Source organism: Pristiophorus japonicus, chromosome 7 (genome assembly GCF_044704955.1).
Source record: "Pristiophorus japonicus isolate sPriJap1 chromosome 7, sPriJap1.hap1, whole genome shotgun sequence".
Classification (NCBI taxonomy): Eukaryota; Metazoa; Chordata; class Chondrichthyes; family Pristiophoridae; genus Pristiophorus; species Pristiophorus japonicus.
Genome location: NC_091983.1, coordinates 164,285,151 through 164,301,528, shown reverse-complemented (window position 1 = coordinate 164,301,528; position 16,378 = coordinate 164,285,151). Strand labels below are relative to the sequence as shown.

At 43.1% G+C, this 16,378-nt stretch overlaps 1 protein-coding gene across 1 annotated transcript in view; it reads right to left on the bottom strand.

Annotated features, from left to right (window-relative positions):
• sgk1 (serum/glucocorticoid regulated kinase 1) overlaps positions 1-7,651 on the bottom strand; it is a 136,288-nt gene extending 128,637 nt beyond the window's left edge. Inside the window, exons 1-2 of the mRNA XM_070885505.1 lie at positions 7,583-7,651; positions 4,599-4,814 (exon numbers count right to left, since the gene is read on the bottom strand). Of these exons, the coding sequence (XP_070741606.1) occupies positions 4,599-4,814; positions 7,583-7,651 (285 nt within the window). The remainder of the gene's footprint in view (positions 1-4,598; positions 4,815-7,582) is intronic.
• Between the last annotated feature and the right edge of the window lie 8,727 nt (positions 7,652-16,378).

The window sequence follows — 16,378 nt, the reverse complement described above, 5'->3', positions numbered from 1 at the left end:
GTTAATGCCAGGAGTCAAGTCCAGAGGACCTGGATGCAGTGCCACAAGAAGTTCAATGACCTCACACGAGTTGTCAAGATCAATGATTGCATCTTCAAAAGCCCTATCAACTCATCATCATCATCATCATCGGCAGTCCCTCAAAATCGAAGAAGACTTGCTTCCACTCTAAAAGTGAGTTCTCAGGTGACTGTACTGTCCAATACAGGAATTCCAGTCTCTGTCACAGGTGGGACAGACAGTCGTTAGAGGAAAGGGTGGGTGGGGAGTCTAGTTTGCCGCATGCTCCTTCCGCTGCCTTTGCTTGTTTTCTGTATGTTCTCGGCGATGAGACTCGAGGTGCTCAGCGCCCTCTCGGAAGCTCTTCTTCCACTTAGGGTGGTCTTTGGCCAGGGATACCCAAGTGTCAGTGGGGATGTTGCGCTTTATCAAGGAGGCTTTGAGGGTGTCCTTGAAACGTTACCTCTGCCCACCTGGGGCTTGCTTGCCGTGTCGGAGTTCCGAGTAGAGTGCTTGCTTTGGGAGTCTCGTGTCGGGCATGCGAAAATGTGGCCCACCCAATGGAGCTGGTCGAGTGTGGTCAGTGTTTTGATGCTGGGGATATTGGCCTGATCGAGAACACTAACGTTGGTGCATCTGTTCTCCCAGGGGATTTGCAAGATTGGTGGTATTTCTCCAGCGATGTGAGGTGTCTACTGTATATGGTCCACATCTCTGAGGCATACAGGAGGGCGGGTATCATTACAGCCCCGTAGACCATGAGCTTGGTGCCAGATTTGAGGGTCTGATCTTCAAACACTTTCTTCCTCAGCCAACTGCTTATCAACTGCACCACTAGCCTCATGCACTGCTCAATGAACTATACCACCTTCACTCACTTACTAACAATCAGGATTCATACCTAACATTCATAACTTCACCTCACCCTTACACACTTAACACTGCTGCAAGCCTCACATCCACATCTCACAGCTTGCACAGACTGCCAGTTATTCAACCAAGACAGGCATATCACTCAAACAGATTGCACCACAGACACTGATACACTTCCTCTCTCTTGCAGGATAAGGTGGTGCACAACTGGAGGCAACAGGAGCTAACCTGTGGGGGACAGGCGTGTCTGCATATCCTAATCCCCATGGAGGAGATGGCGCTGGCCATTATTTGGGCAGCCACTGCTGAGGCTGTGGCCAGCAGTGAGGCTGAAACCATCAAAGCTGACGGTGTCCTCATACCTAATCCTCCTTCTCACATACCACTTTCTCCTCATCCCACAATCTCTTCTGATTTACAAGCTGCACATGTTGTAATCATGCACCTTCTGCATTCTCAACACTGAAAGTCAGCAGCCTTCCACCAGCAAACGGGCGCTACGGATCCAAATTTTGCACCCATGATCTCCAATCCACATTCAGCCATATTACAAGGAGGTTGTAGTGTCTCTCTGCAGGGGGAGGAAACATTAGAAGCAGGTATTCATCCCTGGGGATTTCCCAGCACTTGCTGCCAGCCAGCTCCAGGGGCATTGCCGGTAACCACAATGCAGGCTATGCAGCTCCCATTCGTTCATCAAAGCCAATCAGATCGGAGACAAGAAATAAATTACAAGCAAAAAGTTTATATTTAAACAAATAGATAAAAACTAAATCAAAGTTGAATAAATATAGAATAATAGATAGTGGAGAGTGAATTGCAAGATATTAATTTCTTAGAAAACTTATGGTTACAACATTACTATTTCATTAAATAACTGCCTTCATCATTTGTTGTTTGTTACAGTAAATTGAGTGGATTGGAAACATGCCTCTGTTCATTGGCCGTGAGTGCAAGTGCTCCAATACTCAATGCCATTCTACAATGTCCCAGCATTTTGTTTGGCTCCAATAAAGAAAAGAAAGACTAGGATTTCTATAGCACCTTTCACAACCATTGGAAGTCTCAATGATGTACAGCCAATGAAGTACTTTTGAAGTGTAGTCACTGTTGTAATGTAGGAAATGTGGCAGCCAATTTGCGCACAAGCAAGCTCTTGCAATCAGCAATGTGATAATGACCAGATGATCTGTTTTGCGATATTGATTAAGGGATAAATATTGGCCAGAACACTGGGGATAACTCCCCTGGTCTTCTTCAAAATAGTGCCATGGGATCTTTTATGTTCACTTGAGAGAGCAGACAGGACCTCAGTTTAACATCTCATCTGACAGCACAGCACTGGAGTGTCAGCCTAGATTTTTTTGTGTTCAAATCCCTGGAATGGGACTTGAACCCACAACCTTCTGACTCAAAGGCAAGAGTGCTACCCACTGAGCCACAACTGACCTAGGTTAGTTTTGCAAACATACAAATGGTCTACAGTTTATATTTTTGATGCGAAGATATGAAAAAACACTAACGATAGTGTTATCGGCGCTAAAGACATATGGCATCACATGATTAGAAATGTTGTTTGTTTTCTAACAGAATATATTATATGTGATCCATGTCTTTTTTGCCTCGAGACTTGACTATTCCAATGCACTACTGGCCGGCCTCCCATTTTCCACCATCCATTAACTTGAGCTCATCCAAAATGCCGCTGCCCGCATCCTCCCTATCTTTGTAACCTCCTCCAGCCCTACAATCCTCCGAGATCTCTTCACTCCTCCAATTCTGGCCTCTTACACATCCCCGATTTTAATCGCTCCACCATTGGTGGCCATGCTTTCAGCTGCCTAGATCCTAAGCTCTGGAATTCCCTGCCTAAACTGCTCCACCTATCTTTCCTGCTTTAGGACGCTCCTTAAAACCTCACCTGTCCTAATATCTCCTTATGTGGCTCAGTGTCAAATTTTGCTTGATAGCACTCCTGTGAAGTGCCTTGGGATATTTTACTACATTAAAGATGCTATATAAATGCAAGTTGTGATATATAGGAATAATGGATACCCAGGAGGGATTACCAAATTGTACCCTAAGAAAAAAGTTTAAACATTTTGTAATTTTCATTTGGTTCCAAAGGTTAGAACACAGCTGTGAACTGATTTCCTGAGAACTATTATATATTTTTAATAATATATAAGCTGTTATATTGGGGACAGTTTTAAATTGTGCAGCTACTTCTGTGCTGGTGGCAGCTGTTAATATACTGGCTGCATTTGATAGGTGAAGATATGGAAGGATGGCAATGCCTAGTGACTTTGACTAAAGATTATTAATGCGTTTTATTGTACTGCGCTTTATTACAATGTAATACTGCTCACTATATATGATATAATTACAGGAGGAAATGCAATGAATTATACTTATTGCAATTAAATTAAAGGTATTGGGGAGAAATTGGCCTCCTTTGCGCCTTCCATTAGCGCCTCCGGGGAGGTTTTAACGGGGCGCTAAAAGCTTACTGACCGGCGTGGTGAAATTACCGACACTCGTAAATTTGGTTGGCTGATTAGCGCTGGTGCTAAAAATTACTGCCTCAATCTCCTGCGCCCCAGAGATCGTGATGTCATCTGGTGCGCAGTGTCCCTTTAGTGCCCCGGATGTAAAATTTGCTTCTATCCCCTGTAGCATCGCCAGGCGTCAATAACGGCAGCAGGAGGAGGCGTTGTCACCTCGGCCGGCCGCTTGGGGAGCGCTAATTAAAGGCATTGCTGGTCAGGTAGGCCAAAATGTTATTATCACCCCAGTGTGCTGTTTTTTGAATTTGTTCGATCCCACGATTGATCAGCCTTGCACTCTCTGAGAGTGGTTGGGGCTGCTCTTCGTGGATCGCAGGTGCCGTCGACGACCATTCCCAGCCTCAGTCTCCAATGACCTGAGCATTAGCCCTTCCCTTTAAGGGACAGAAGGAGCCTGTGAAGCGGGCAGCGCTGCATGGGACATTGTGCAGTGCTCCGCAGCTCTCGCCCCTCTTGCTCCATTTAGCGCTCCAAGCGAAGTGATAGTGCTTGATTCCTTGCTCCACTTCCCTCTTGGAGCGCTAAACCGGAAGTACCCGTCGGATTCAATTGCATAGCGCCCGGCGATACTTTTACGCTCCCGCAAATGTCATCGCCCCAAACGGGGCGCTACACAATTTCTAGCCCATTATTTTTGCAATGATCTGTTTATTGTGCTTTAGTTAATTTTCTCAATGGATGAACAGCAGGCTCAGTATGGTTTTAAATCTGTGTCTCGGCTTAATTTAAAAATCGGGGAGAATAAGTCACAACACTAAACGTCTACAAAATTGAGAGCTTCACAGTCCAATGTGGTATGGTTCTTTTAAAATGTATCTGATGCAATCATCAGATGGCATCTATCACTGTAATACATATACATTTTAATAATAAGGAGTTAGGTGCTCAAGCCTTTATACTCAGGGGTGGCTCAATGTGGCAGATAAGGCCTGCCTCTTTAGATTCAAATGGATTCAAATCAGTCAATTGGATTTTTATTTCATTGGGCATACAAATCGGAGCGATCCAATCAAAGGGCCAGATTTCCAAAGGCCTGTTGTCACGTTTCAGTTGTTAGAGACAAATATGGAACACCTAGTGCTACAGTATAATAAATATAAAGCTGTTTGTAGAAAGTGTGTCAATAAAATGATAATTTATTCCGATTGACGGGCTTACTTTGCAACTGCTGCCATTTGCCTGGGTTCCAACCTCGATATCCTGAGTATTAGCCATTACGTGACAAACATGGCATTCTTGACATGTAGATTGGCATCTTAACTCTGGTTCCGCATCTTTTAGTGATGTGGCCTTCACAAAGGCATCAGAGTTGTTCAAATGTGTGTGCTGACGTTTGTCCACATTGACCTTTGGGCTCCTGATCCATCTCCTCACCTGCATAGGGCAATCACAGTCTCAGAAACAATGTAGAGTCATTACCAGTACAGAAATGATACCACAAAGCTGCAGTATTTAATATAAAAATCACAATATTACACAGTAGATAACAATGCATTAAATTAATCTCCAACATCCATATGCATGATGCCAGCAAAAGGAATTACAATGGTAAGAAGGAGATAAGACTATGTAACCATCGAGCTGCACTATTGTTTAGGTCCATGATGTTCAGGATTTTTTCAAGTTCTTTATATTTTGGTGCCAAACACACATCCCTTAACATCTTACTAAATCAACAATCTGTCTACTTCCTTTCTGAATAAGGGAGGTCATTTTGACTTTGGGCGATAGTATAAAACGTGTGATATCGCATTAATTGCTCGTTATACATTTATGTTTTATTCCTGCCTTCCCAGTTTTTAGGTTTCCCAGGGCTTCTCAGTTAGAAGGGCGAATTGACAACCTGCATATACGTCTTTTTTAATGTTGTTCTCAGGCTAATCATTCGGCAATGGATGGGAGTGACCCAAAAGAAGGAAGAAGAACTTGCATTTATATAGTGCCTTTCACAGCCTCAGGAAATCCCAAAGTACTTTACAGCAGGTAAAGTCCTTTTGAAATGTAGTTCCCACTGTAATGTAGGAAAAGCAAAGCAACCAATTTGTGCACAGCAAGATCCCAATAAACAACAATGAGACCATTAGCAGTTAATCTATTTTTTGATGTTGGTTGAGGGATAAATTTTGTTGAGGACACCTGGGAGAACGTCCCTGCTATTCTTTGAAAAAGAGCCATGGGATCTTTTGCACCCACCTGAGCGGGCATACGGATTTAAATAAAAGTACATTACTTGATGATGTTTCCTTTGTCCCTGTGGGGAAGTGCCTTGCCTCCACCGGGGGTTTCCCAACCCTTCCTATACAACTCAAGACAGGAATTTGTCATGTAGGAACATCAAAGATGCCAACTAGGATCTTACATGCAGTATTGTGCAGCATTACATGGGGCTTTCTACCTGTTCTCATCACCTGTAGATCCTCACCTTGTCTGCAAGTGGCAGGTTCCCTTGAGCACTACTCATTTTAATTTTCTTTCCAAGACTTGACATGCAATTGGGCTCTTAATATAAAAACACAACCTGCTCTTGAGAGTTTAACTAGTGGAAGAGTGATTGTAGCCAAGCCTGATTTATGTTGGCAGGCAGCACACGTGATCCTGGCATTTTACACATTATTTGTAATCAATGAATGCATCTGCTGCTTAAATCTTTAAGTTCAAAGATGTGCTTTTAGTCAGGAACATCAGAGGGATTGAGATGTGCTTTGTAGCTGTTGCCGACATTATAGAAAATGTGGCCAGAGTACAGAGAGCACATTTTAATATTCCTGGAAACCAAACAGTCAGGATGATACTTACTAGGCATATGTAACATTTCCATTACAAAGCACAGCTACAGTATATGTTGAAAAATATTTTTGTAGTATGAAATTCTTTATTAAATCAATGTAACTATATACTATTATGGTAAGAATGAGATTTTACTTAGATTAGCATAAGTGTGTATAAATGTTGCAAAGTCACCTAAGATATAATTTTAAGTAAGAGTGCCCTTGTCTCCCTCTTTGCTTTTAAATGCTAGTGCTGATATAGAAAAACATGCCTGTTAATAGGTATAATTCTCTTTATTATTACGGGTGCAGCACCACACTGGGTAATTTATTGATTCTGCGCTGAACTGACTCCTTAGCCGCAAGCACCCAATGCTATTTGACGCTAGAAATTAGGGTTCAGGTCAAAGACAACAAGAAAGATCTACAGTGACGGACTATAATTGGGCTGGATACCAATCTGATTAGTCTTTACAACATTCATTCATACAAACATGTGCAAATGACAATGGTGCTTTCATCTGAAATATGAGTCAGTAGACTCAAGCAACGACATGAAAGTTGTGCCTTAAAACAAACCATTTGAATATTTTATTCATAGATCGGAGTGCAGTTAATTCATAGTTTATGAATATGAAGTTCAGAGAGGTAACTAGACATCCAGTAGGTATTTATACATGGGCTTTAAAAAAAATTACAAATGAAATTCTTACAGTTATATGCATTAGTCTGAAACTCAATCACATGAACCTGGAAGATCATTGAATATATAAAAATATAAAGAAAGACAGACAGGAAAAGAGTATATTGAATGCAAGTGTACTCGGTGAGATCTTTTGCACGAGTCATCAATAAGGCATTGTTCGATTTTAATACAATATGTTTCTTTTTAATCAAGTACTGAAGCATATTACAGTACACAGGCCATTCAGTGAAATTAAAATACAGTTAATTGTCATTTTCATTTTCGCTGCTGCGAAAGGCGACATTGGGTTATGAAGTTATCACTAAAGCTGAAACGTAATTAGAACCGCAAAATCCTAGTAAATAAATTGCATAAAATGAAGTGGTTCTAATATTCAGAAGTTGTAATATGGAAGATTTCACAAGGAAAATCAAATTGTACAAAACATAGTTCCCAATAATAATATTGAAAAACTATTTTGGAGGTTTAATTTAAAAAAAATACATCCTTAATTTTAACTGACAACTGAGTCTAATAGTAACTCTATCCCTTGACATTTATATTTAACCCAGTTATTCTGATCCAGTGCCTTAGCTGTCAAATTAAAGCTATGATATTGAGATAATTGCTCTTTCAAGGGAACTGCAGTATAATAAACATGAATTGAAATAAAAATTAAATCTTCTTACCCGCTTTTTTAAAAATTGAAACGCAGAACATTTGGTGACAGAAAATCCAGCTATTGTCCGGTTTTTCATCTCCAGAATCCTGCAGTGAAGCAGCACTCCAGGTTCAGCAGCTTGTGAAATCTGCTTAGTCAGTACATCTGCTTTTCTCCATTCTCCATACTAACAGGCATTTATGAAATGAAGAGAAAGTGCTCAGCAGTTGGTAACGGTGGGACTCCCTGAAGCCCAGGTGATGTTTTTGCGTCCTCACGGCTGTATTGCATCAGTCTTTCATTCCATTCCTCAGTCCCAATGTGACAGCTGTTAAGTCACAGCACAGAGTTCATTATGAAATAAAATCACTATGCAGTCGGGTATGTGCCAGTAAAGTGGTTTTATCGCCTCACTTTTAGCAGGCAATGCAAATGATGGCAGTTCAAGCTTTCTTGAGCACTGTATTGCTTATTTCACCGTGCTGTGTTTTCACTGAGGATACAGCTCCCCAGCCTCCTTTAGTGGCTTCTTGTGAGCCCCAGAGATTATCGGGAGCAAAAACAATAACAAGCTGGCAAAGGATGAACATAACAAGAACATCATTAGCAAAAAATTCTGGGAAATGTTATCAGATTCACTCAAACACTATTCGTAATCTGTCAGTGATGTATTCTGAACGATCCTTTCATTTAGCAGGGTCTCTCTATTGTTCCTTTGAGAACTGCAGATCAATTCATAAGGGCAGTGCTGGCAGGTGCCTACCATTTCTTTGAGCAAAGGGATAGTTTAAGCAGACGATATCCTGTATGACTATAGTGTGAATAAATACTACCTCTCTTTTCCAATTACAAACACATGGGAGAGTCAGCTTATACACCGTTTCTATTCAAGCCACAAACTGTATTTCATAACTAACACAATTTGTACCACCGCAGCATCCAACCTTCATTTCCTCTTTCTGGAATATTGCCAGGTATTTATTGTATAATCAGAAACAACAATTATAATACTGCCGAGACTGTTAATGTTAACTCATCGTAATTAATTATTTTTGCAAAGTATGCTATCATGAACAAATAGAATTTTAAAAGTGAGCATGTACAAATATTTTGGAACTGTGTTCTTTTTAAATTCATTCTGGGATGTAGGTGTCGCTGGCAACGATATTTATTTATTAATTTAGTTGTGAATAAATATTTATTCATAGATAAGCATTTATTGCCCATCCCTAATTGCCCTTGAGTAGGTGGTGGTGAGCCGCCTTCTTGAACTGCTGCAGTGAAGGAACTCCCACAGTGATGTTAAGGAGGGAGTTCCAGGATTTTGACCCAGCGACAATGAAGGAACAGCGATACATTTCCAAGTCAGGATGGTGTGTGACTTGGAAGTGAACTTGCAGGTGATGGTGTTTCCATGCGCCTGCTGCCCTTGGCCTTCCAGGTGGTAGAGGCCATGTGTTTGGGAGGTGTTGCTGAAGAAGCCTTGGTGAGTTGCTGCAGTGCATCTTGTCGATGGTACACAAGGCAACCACAGTGGTGGAGGGAGTAAATGTTGAAGGTGGTGGATGAGGTGCCAATAAACGGGCTGCATTGTTCTGGATGGTGTCGAGCTTCTTGATTGCTGTTGAAGCTGCACTCATCCAGGCAAGTTGAGAGTATTCCATCACACTCCTGACTTGTGCCTTGTAGATGGTGGAAAGGCTTTGGGGAATCAAGAGGTGAGACACTCGCTGCAGAATACCCAGCCTCTGACCTGCTCTTATAGCCACAGTATTTATGTGGCTGGTCCAGTTAAGTTCCTGGTCAATGGTGACCCCCAAATGTTGATGGTGGGAGATTCGGTGATGGTAATGCCATTGAATGTCAAGGGGCGGTAGTTAGACTCTCGCTTGTTGGAGAAAGTCATTGCCTGGCATTTGTGTGGTGTGAATGATACTTACTACTTATCAGCCCAAGCCTGAATGTCTTCCATGTCTTGCTGCATCCAGACATGGACTGCTCCATTATCTGAGTTGCACATGGAACTGAACACTGCAGTCATCAGCGAACATCTGACCTTGTGATGGAGGGAATGTCATTGATGAAGCAGCTGAAGATGGTTGGGCCTAGGACACTACCCTGAGGAACTCTTGCAGAATTATCCTGGGGCTGGGATGATTGACCTCCAACCACCACAACCATCTTCCTTTGTGTTAGGTATGACTCCAGCCAGTGGAAAGTTTCCTCCCTGATTCCCATTAACTTCAATTTTACTAGGGCTCCTTGATGGCACACTCTGTCAAATGCTGCCTTGATGTTAAGGGCAGTCACTCTCACCTCACCTCTAGAATTCAGCTCTTTTGTCCATGTTTGGAATAAGGCTGTAATGAGGTCTGGAGCTGAGTGGTCCTGGTGGAACCCAAACTGAGCATCGGTGAGCAGGTTATTGGTGAGTAAGTGCCACTTGATAACACTGTCGACGACACCTTCCATCACTTTGATGATGATTGAGAGTATACTGATGGGGCGGTAATTGCCAGATTGGATTTGTCCTGCTTTTCGTGGACAGGACATACCGTGGCAATTTTCCACATTGTCGGGAAGATGTCAGTGTTGTAGCTGTACTGGAACATTTTAGCTAGAGGTACGGCTAGTTGTGAAGCACAAGTCTTCAGCACGACAGCCGGATGCTGCGAGGCCCATAGCCTTTTCTGTATCCAGTGCACTCAGCCGCTTCTTGATATCACGTGGAGTGAATCGAATTGGCTGAAGACTGGCTTCAGTGAGGGTGGGGACCTCAGGAGGAGGCCGATATGGATCATCCACTCGGCACTTCTGGCTGAAGATAGTTGCAAACGCTTCAGCCTTGTCTTTTACACTCACGTGCTGGGCTCCACCATCATTAAGGATGGGGACATTCATGGAGCCTCCTCCTCCCGTTAGTTGTTTAATTGTCCACCACTATTCATGACTGGACGTGGCAGGACTGCAGAGTTTTGATCTGATTCGTTGATTGTGAGATTGCTTTGCTCTGTTAATGGCATGCTGCTTCCATTGCTTAGCATGCCTGTAGTTCTGTGTTGCAGCTTCCCCAGGTTGGTACCTCATTTTTATGTACACCTGGTGCTGCTCCAGACATGCTCTGCTGCACTCCTCATTGAACAGGGTTGGTCACCTGGCTTGATGGATATGGTAGAGTGAGGGATATGATGGGACATGAGGTTACAGACTGTAATGGAATACAATTCTGCTGCTGTGGATGGCCCACAGCATCTCATGGATGCCCAGTTTTGAGCTGTTCCAAATCTATCCCATTTAGCACGGTGTTAGTGCCATACAACATGATGGAGGGTGTCTTCAGTGTGAAGATGGGACTTGGTCTCCAAAATGACTGTGCAGTGATCACTGTTATCAATGCTGTCATGGACAGATGTATCTGCGACAGGTAGATTCGTGAGGATGAGGTCCAGTAGGTTTTTCCCTCTACAATTGTAGTAAGACTTCCTTACTCTTGTATTCCAACTCCCTTGCAATAAAGGCCAACATGCCATTTTCCTTCCTAATTACTTGCTGTACCTGCCTGCTAACTTTCTGTGTTTTCTGTACAAGGACACCTAAATCTCTCTGAACACCAACATTTAATAGTTTCTCACCATTTAAAAAATATTCTGTTTTTCTATTCTTCCTACCAACGTGAATAACCTCACATTCCCCCACATTATACTCCATCTGCCACCTTATTTCCCAATCGCTTAACCTGTCTATATTTCTTTGCAGACTCTTTGTATCCTACTCACAGTTTACTTTCCCACCTAGCTTTGTATCATCAGCAAACTTGGATACATTACACTCGGTCCCTTCATCTAATTCATTAATATAAATAGTAAGTAGCTGAGACCCCAGCACTGATTGTTGCAACATCCCACTAGTTATAGACTGCCAACCTGAAAATGAGCCGTTTATCCCTACTCTCTATTTTCTGTCCATTAACCACTCCTCTATCCATGCTAATATATTACCCCCAGGCACATAAGCCATTATCTTGTGTACAACCTTTCATGTGGCACCTTATCAAATGCCTTTTGGAAGTCCAAATATACTACATCCACTGCTTCCCCTTTATCTATCCAGCTAGTTACATCCTCAAAAACTCTAATAAATGTATTAAACGTGATTTCCATGTTGACTCTGCCTAATCATATCATGATTTTCTAAATGCCCTGTTATCACTTCCTTAATAATGGATACCAACATTTTCCTGAAAACTGATGTCAGTATAACTGGCCTGTAGTTCCCTGTTTTCCTTCTCTCTCCTTTCTTGAATAGCAGGCTTACATTTTCTACCTTCTAATCTGCTGGGGCCATTCTAGACTGTAGGGAATTTTGAAAGATCACAAATAATATATCGACGATCTCTGCAGCCACCTCTTTTAGAACCCTAGAATAAGAACATAAGAATTAGGAGCAGGTGTAGGCCATACAGCCCTTTGACCCTGCCCTGCCATTCAATAAGATCATGGCTGATCTTCGATCTCAACTCCACTTTCCCACCCGGTCCCCATATCGCTTGATTCCCCTAGAGTCCAAAAATACATCTATCTGAGCCTTGAATATATTCAACAACTCAGCATCCACACCCCTTTGGAGTAGATAATTTCAAAGATTCACATCCTTCTGAGTGAAGAAATTCTTCCTCGTCTCAGTCTTAAATGGCCAACCCCTTATCCTGAGACTTTGCCCCCTAGTTCTAGACTCTCCAGCCAGGAGAAACAACCTTTCAGCATCTATCCTGTCAATCCCCCTCAGAATCTAAACTCCAGAGAATATAGGCCCAATCTCCTCATCGGACTACCCTCTCATCCCAGGGATGAATGTAGTGAATCTTTGTTGCACTGCCGCTAAGGCCTATATGTCCTTTCTCAGATAAGGAGACCCAAACTGGATGTAGGCCAGGGGATTTGTTGGCTTTTCTCTATTGATATTAATTACTTTAAGTTCCTCACTCTCATTAGCCCCTTGGATCCTCTCTAATTTTGGTATGCTTTTTGTGTCTTCTACTGTGAAGACAAAATATTTGCTTAAAATCTCTGCCATTTCCTTGTTCCCCATTATAATTTCTCCTCTCTCAGCCTCTAAGGGACCAACACTTACATTTGCTACTCTCTTTTTACATATTTGCAGAAGTTCTTACAATCTGTTTTGACTAGAATTAAGGGAACTTTACTCTGTAGCTGGCCATGCTTCACTTGACCTGGGAATCCATGCAAATAATGGATGCCCAAGTTTAAAAAATGGCCCTTTCCCTACACTGGTTTCCTCAACCTGATGAGCATAACAAAACAGAAAATACATGAAATTAATAAACTTCCTCCCCAAAACACACATACTGTCATTTCATACTAACACAGACTTAAATCTTCAAGAATGTTGGACTGAAAACATTTGGAAAGGATTTTCTATGGGGTAAATGTTCAGTCATCATACACCTGATGTTCTGATGGCTCTGTTCCTAGTACACAAGGTAGGCCTCACTGCAGGTCCCCCTATTTACACATGGTAATTATGGTAATAAGGTCCCATGCTTATTTTTCTTCCATTTCAGACAAGTGGTTCCACCCACAGCAAGTTGCTTGCCCATATGAAATAGGCGCATCTATTTGAAAGTGGCCTGGCCTGCTTTGAACTTATTTCATAGCTGGCTTGTGTTGGTTTAATTTACAATGCTTTCAGAAAGAATTTCTTTTTGACCTATATTACAACAGTGACTACACTCCAAAAGTACTTCATTGGCTGTAAAGTGCTTCGAGAAGTTCGGTGGTCATGAAAGGCGCTATATAAATGCAAGTCTTTCTTTCTAGAGCATTTCTGGCTACCTAAAGTGAAGGCCTTTCACATTTGTGAACACCCTGGGCTAAAAATTCGTTATAGCTCGGTTGGAGGTGGTGACACCGCCTGGTCGTTAACTTTAGCGCCGGGCGATGTTTACTGCCTCAAGCCGGTATATTCATTTTTAGTGCCCCAGAGGGGGGTGGAACACTAACTGCAGTGTTCCACACTCCTTTTAAGGCACTAATGGGGTGGTAGCGCAGGAGCACTACTGAAGTTGAGGCGCTAGGATACTGGCTTTCTAGCGCCTAAAGAGGAGGTAAGGCAGACCAGGCAAAACTGCAAGGAAATGGAAGAAACATTGGCAACAGTCTTCTACAGGTCAGAAAGGTCAGTAACTGTAAATAAAGTGTAATCTGAACACTTACCTGGTCGCCCTGGGATCCTCATTGCAGCGCCTGCTTTTTGGAGTAGCGTCAGGCGCTACGGTAGGCGAAAGCAGTCAAGTTGGTGAACGTGGTACTGAGAGGGCATTGCACGTGCGTGACATCACCAAATGGGTGGTGCTAGAGGGCACAGCACTAAATGACAGCGCCGCCGCTGACCCACCAATGATATTCACGGCAGGCTGTTGTAGCACTGGGCTCGGGCGGTAGGTGCTTAGCGGCCCATTAGCGTCCCTCTCCGGCACCAACAGGTGGTGCTAAGTCAACAAACTTCTCGCCCCCTATCTTTGCTCACTTCAACAGAAGGGGGAAATTCTGAAAGCCTCACTTGCCTGCAGTCCTGGTGTCCCAATTGTTGTCCCAAGGTAGGAGGATGGGAATCATTTTCAAAATTCCAATTGCACTATATGACCTTGATGAAGAGGATGAACTTATAAGGGCATGAGTGCTATGGCTGCCATTGCCTGCTCACTCTCTGACAACTCTACAATCCTTTAAGGGTCCTGGCTGGATGGGTATTTGTCCCATCTCTTTAAAAGTAAGATTTTTCATGGGATCCTTCCATGGTATGCCTTCTGTATGGCTCAGAAACATGGACCATGTATAGTAGGCACCTCAGTTGCTGGAGAAATACCACCAATGATGCCTCCACAAGATCCTACAAATTCCCTGGCAGATCAGATGCACTAACATTAGTGTCCTCGACCAGGCCAACATCCCCAGCATTGAAGCAATGACTACACTTGATCAGCCCTGCTGGGCGGGCCACGTCGTCTGCATGCCAGACAGGAAACTCCCGAAACAAGCACTCTACTCGGAACTCCTTCATGGCAAATGAGCCAAAGGTGGACAGAGGAAACATTATAAGGACACCCTCAAAGCCTCCCTGGTAAAGTGCAGCATCATCACCGACTCCTGGGTGTCCCTGGCCAAAGACCGCCCTGAGTGGAGGAGGAGGATCCGGGAGGGTGCTAAGCGCCTCAAGACTTGACGACGAGTGCATGCGGAAGACGAGCGCAGACTGCAGAAGGAACGCGCGGCAAACCTGTCCCACCCTCTCTTACCCTCAATGACTGTCTGTCCCACCTGTGGCAGGGAGTGTGGCTCTCGCATTGGACTATTCAGCCACCTAAGGACTCATTCTAAGAGTGGAAGCAAGCCTTCCTCGATTCCGAGGGACTGCCAATGATGATGATGATGATGATGATATGTCCTTAGGTTCGCTCTGATAAGGTGAAGCTCATTGTCACTGCTGTTTCTTAAATGATTACCCAATCTTGACACTGACAGACTCTTTTAACTAGATGCCTAAGCCCTCAGTTACACCAATTACAGTGTTCAGGAGCGAACCCTATGCTCTGCTCGGTCTCTCACTGCTTTGAGATTCTTCTGCACATGACCATGAAGATGTGGTTCCCTCTATTGTATCAATTTGAGTAAATCCCTCCTGCAAGACATAAGAACATAAGAAATAGGAGCAGGAGTAGGCCATTTGGCCCCTTGAGCATGCTCCGCCATTCAATAAGATCATGGCTGATTTGATCTTGGTCTCAAATCTACTTCCCTGCCCACTCCCCATAACCCTCGACTCTCTTATAGTTCAACAATTTTTCTATCCACCTTAAATATATTCAATGACCCAGCCTCCACAGCTCTCTGGGGTAGAGAATTTGAAAGAGTCACGACCCTCTGAGAGAAGAAATTCCTCCTCATCTTAGTTTTAAATGGGCGGCCCTTATTCTAAAACTATGCCCCCAGTTCTAGATTCCCCCATGAGGGAAAGCATCCCCTCTGCATCTACCCTGTCAAGCCCCCTCAGAATCTTATATGTTTTATTAAGATCACCTCTCATTCTTCTAAACTCCAATGAGTAGAGGCCCAACCTGCTCAACCTTTTTTCATATGACAAACCCTTCATTTCACGAATCAACCTTGTGAACCTTCTCTGAACTCCTTCCAATGCAATTATATCCCTCCTTAAATAAGGAAACCAAAACTGTATGCAGTACTCCAGGTGTGGTCTCACCAACACCCTGTACAGTTGTAGCAGGACTTCCCTACTTGTATACTCCATTCCCCTTGCAATGGACATTCCATTTGCTTTCCTAATTACTTGCTATACCTGCATGCTAACTTTTTGTGTTTCATGCCTCAGGACCCCCAGATCCCTCTGTACCACAGCATTTTGTAATCTCTCCCCATTAAAATAATAATTTGCTTTTTTATTTTCCCTACCAAAGTGGATAATCTCACAGTTCCCCACATTATACTCCATCTGCCAAATTTTTGCCCACTCATCTTGCCTGTCTATATCCCTTTTCAGATTCTTTGTGTCCTCCTCACGACTTGCTTTCCCACCTATCTTTGAATCATCAGCAAATTTGGTTACATTACACTCAGTCCCTTCATCCAAGTCATTAATATTGACTGTTTCCTGTGGTACCCCACTAGTTACAGTTTGTCAACCTGAAAATTACCCATTTACCCCTACTCTCTGTAATCTGTTAGTTAGCCAATCCTCTATCCAGGCTAATATATTACCCCCAACCCCATGAGCTCTTTTCTTGTGCAGT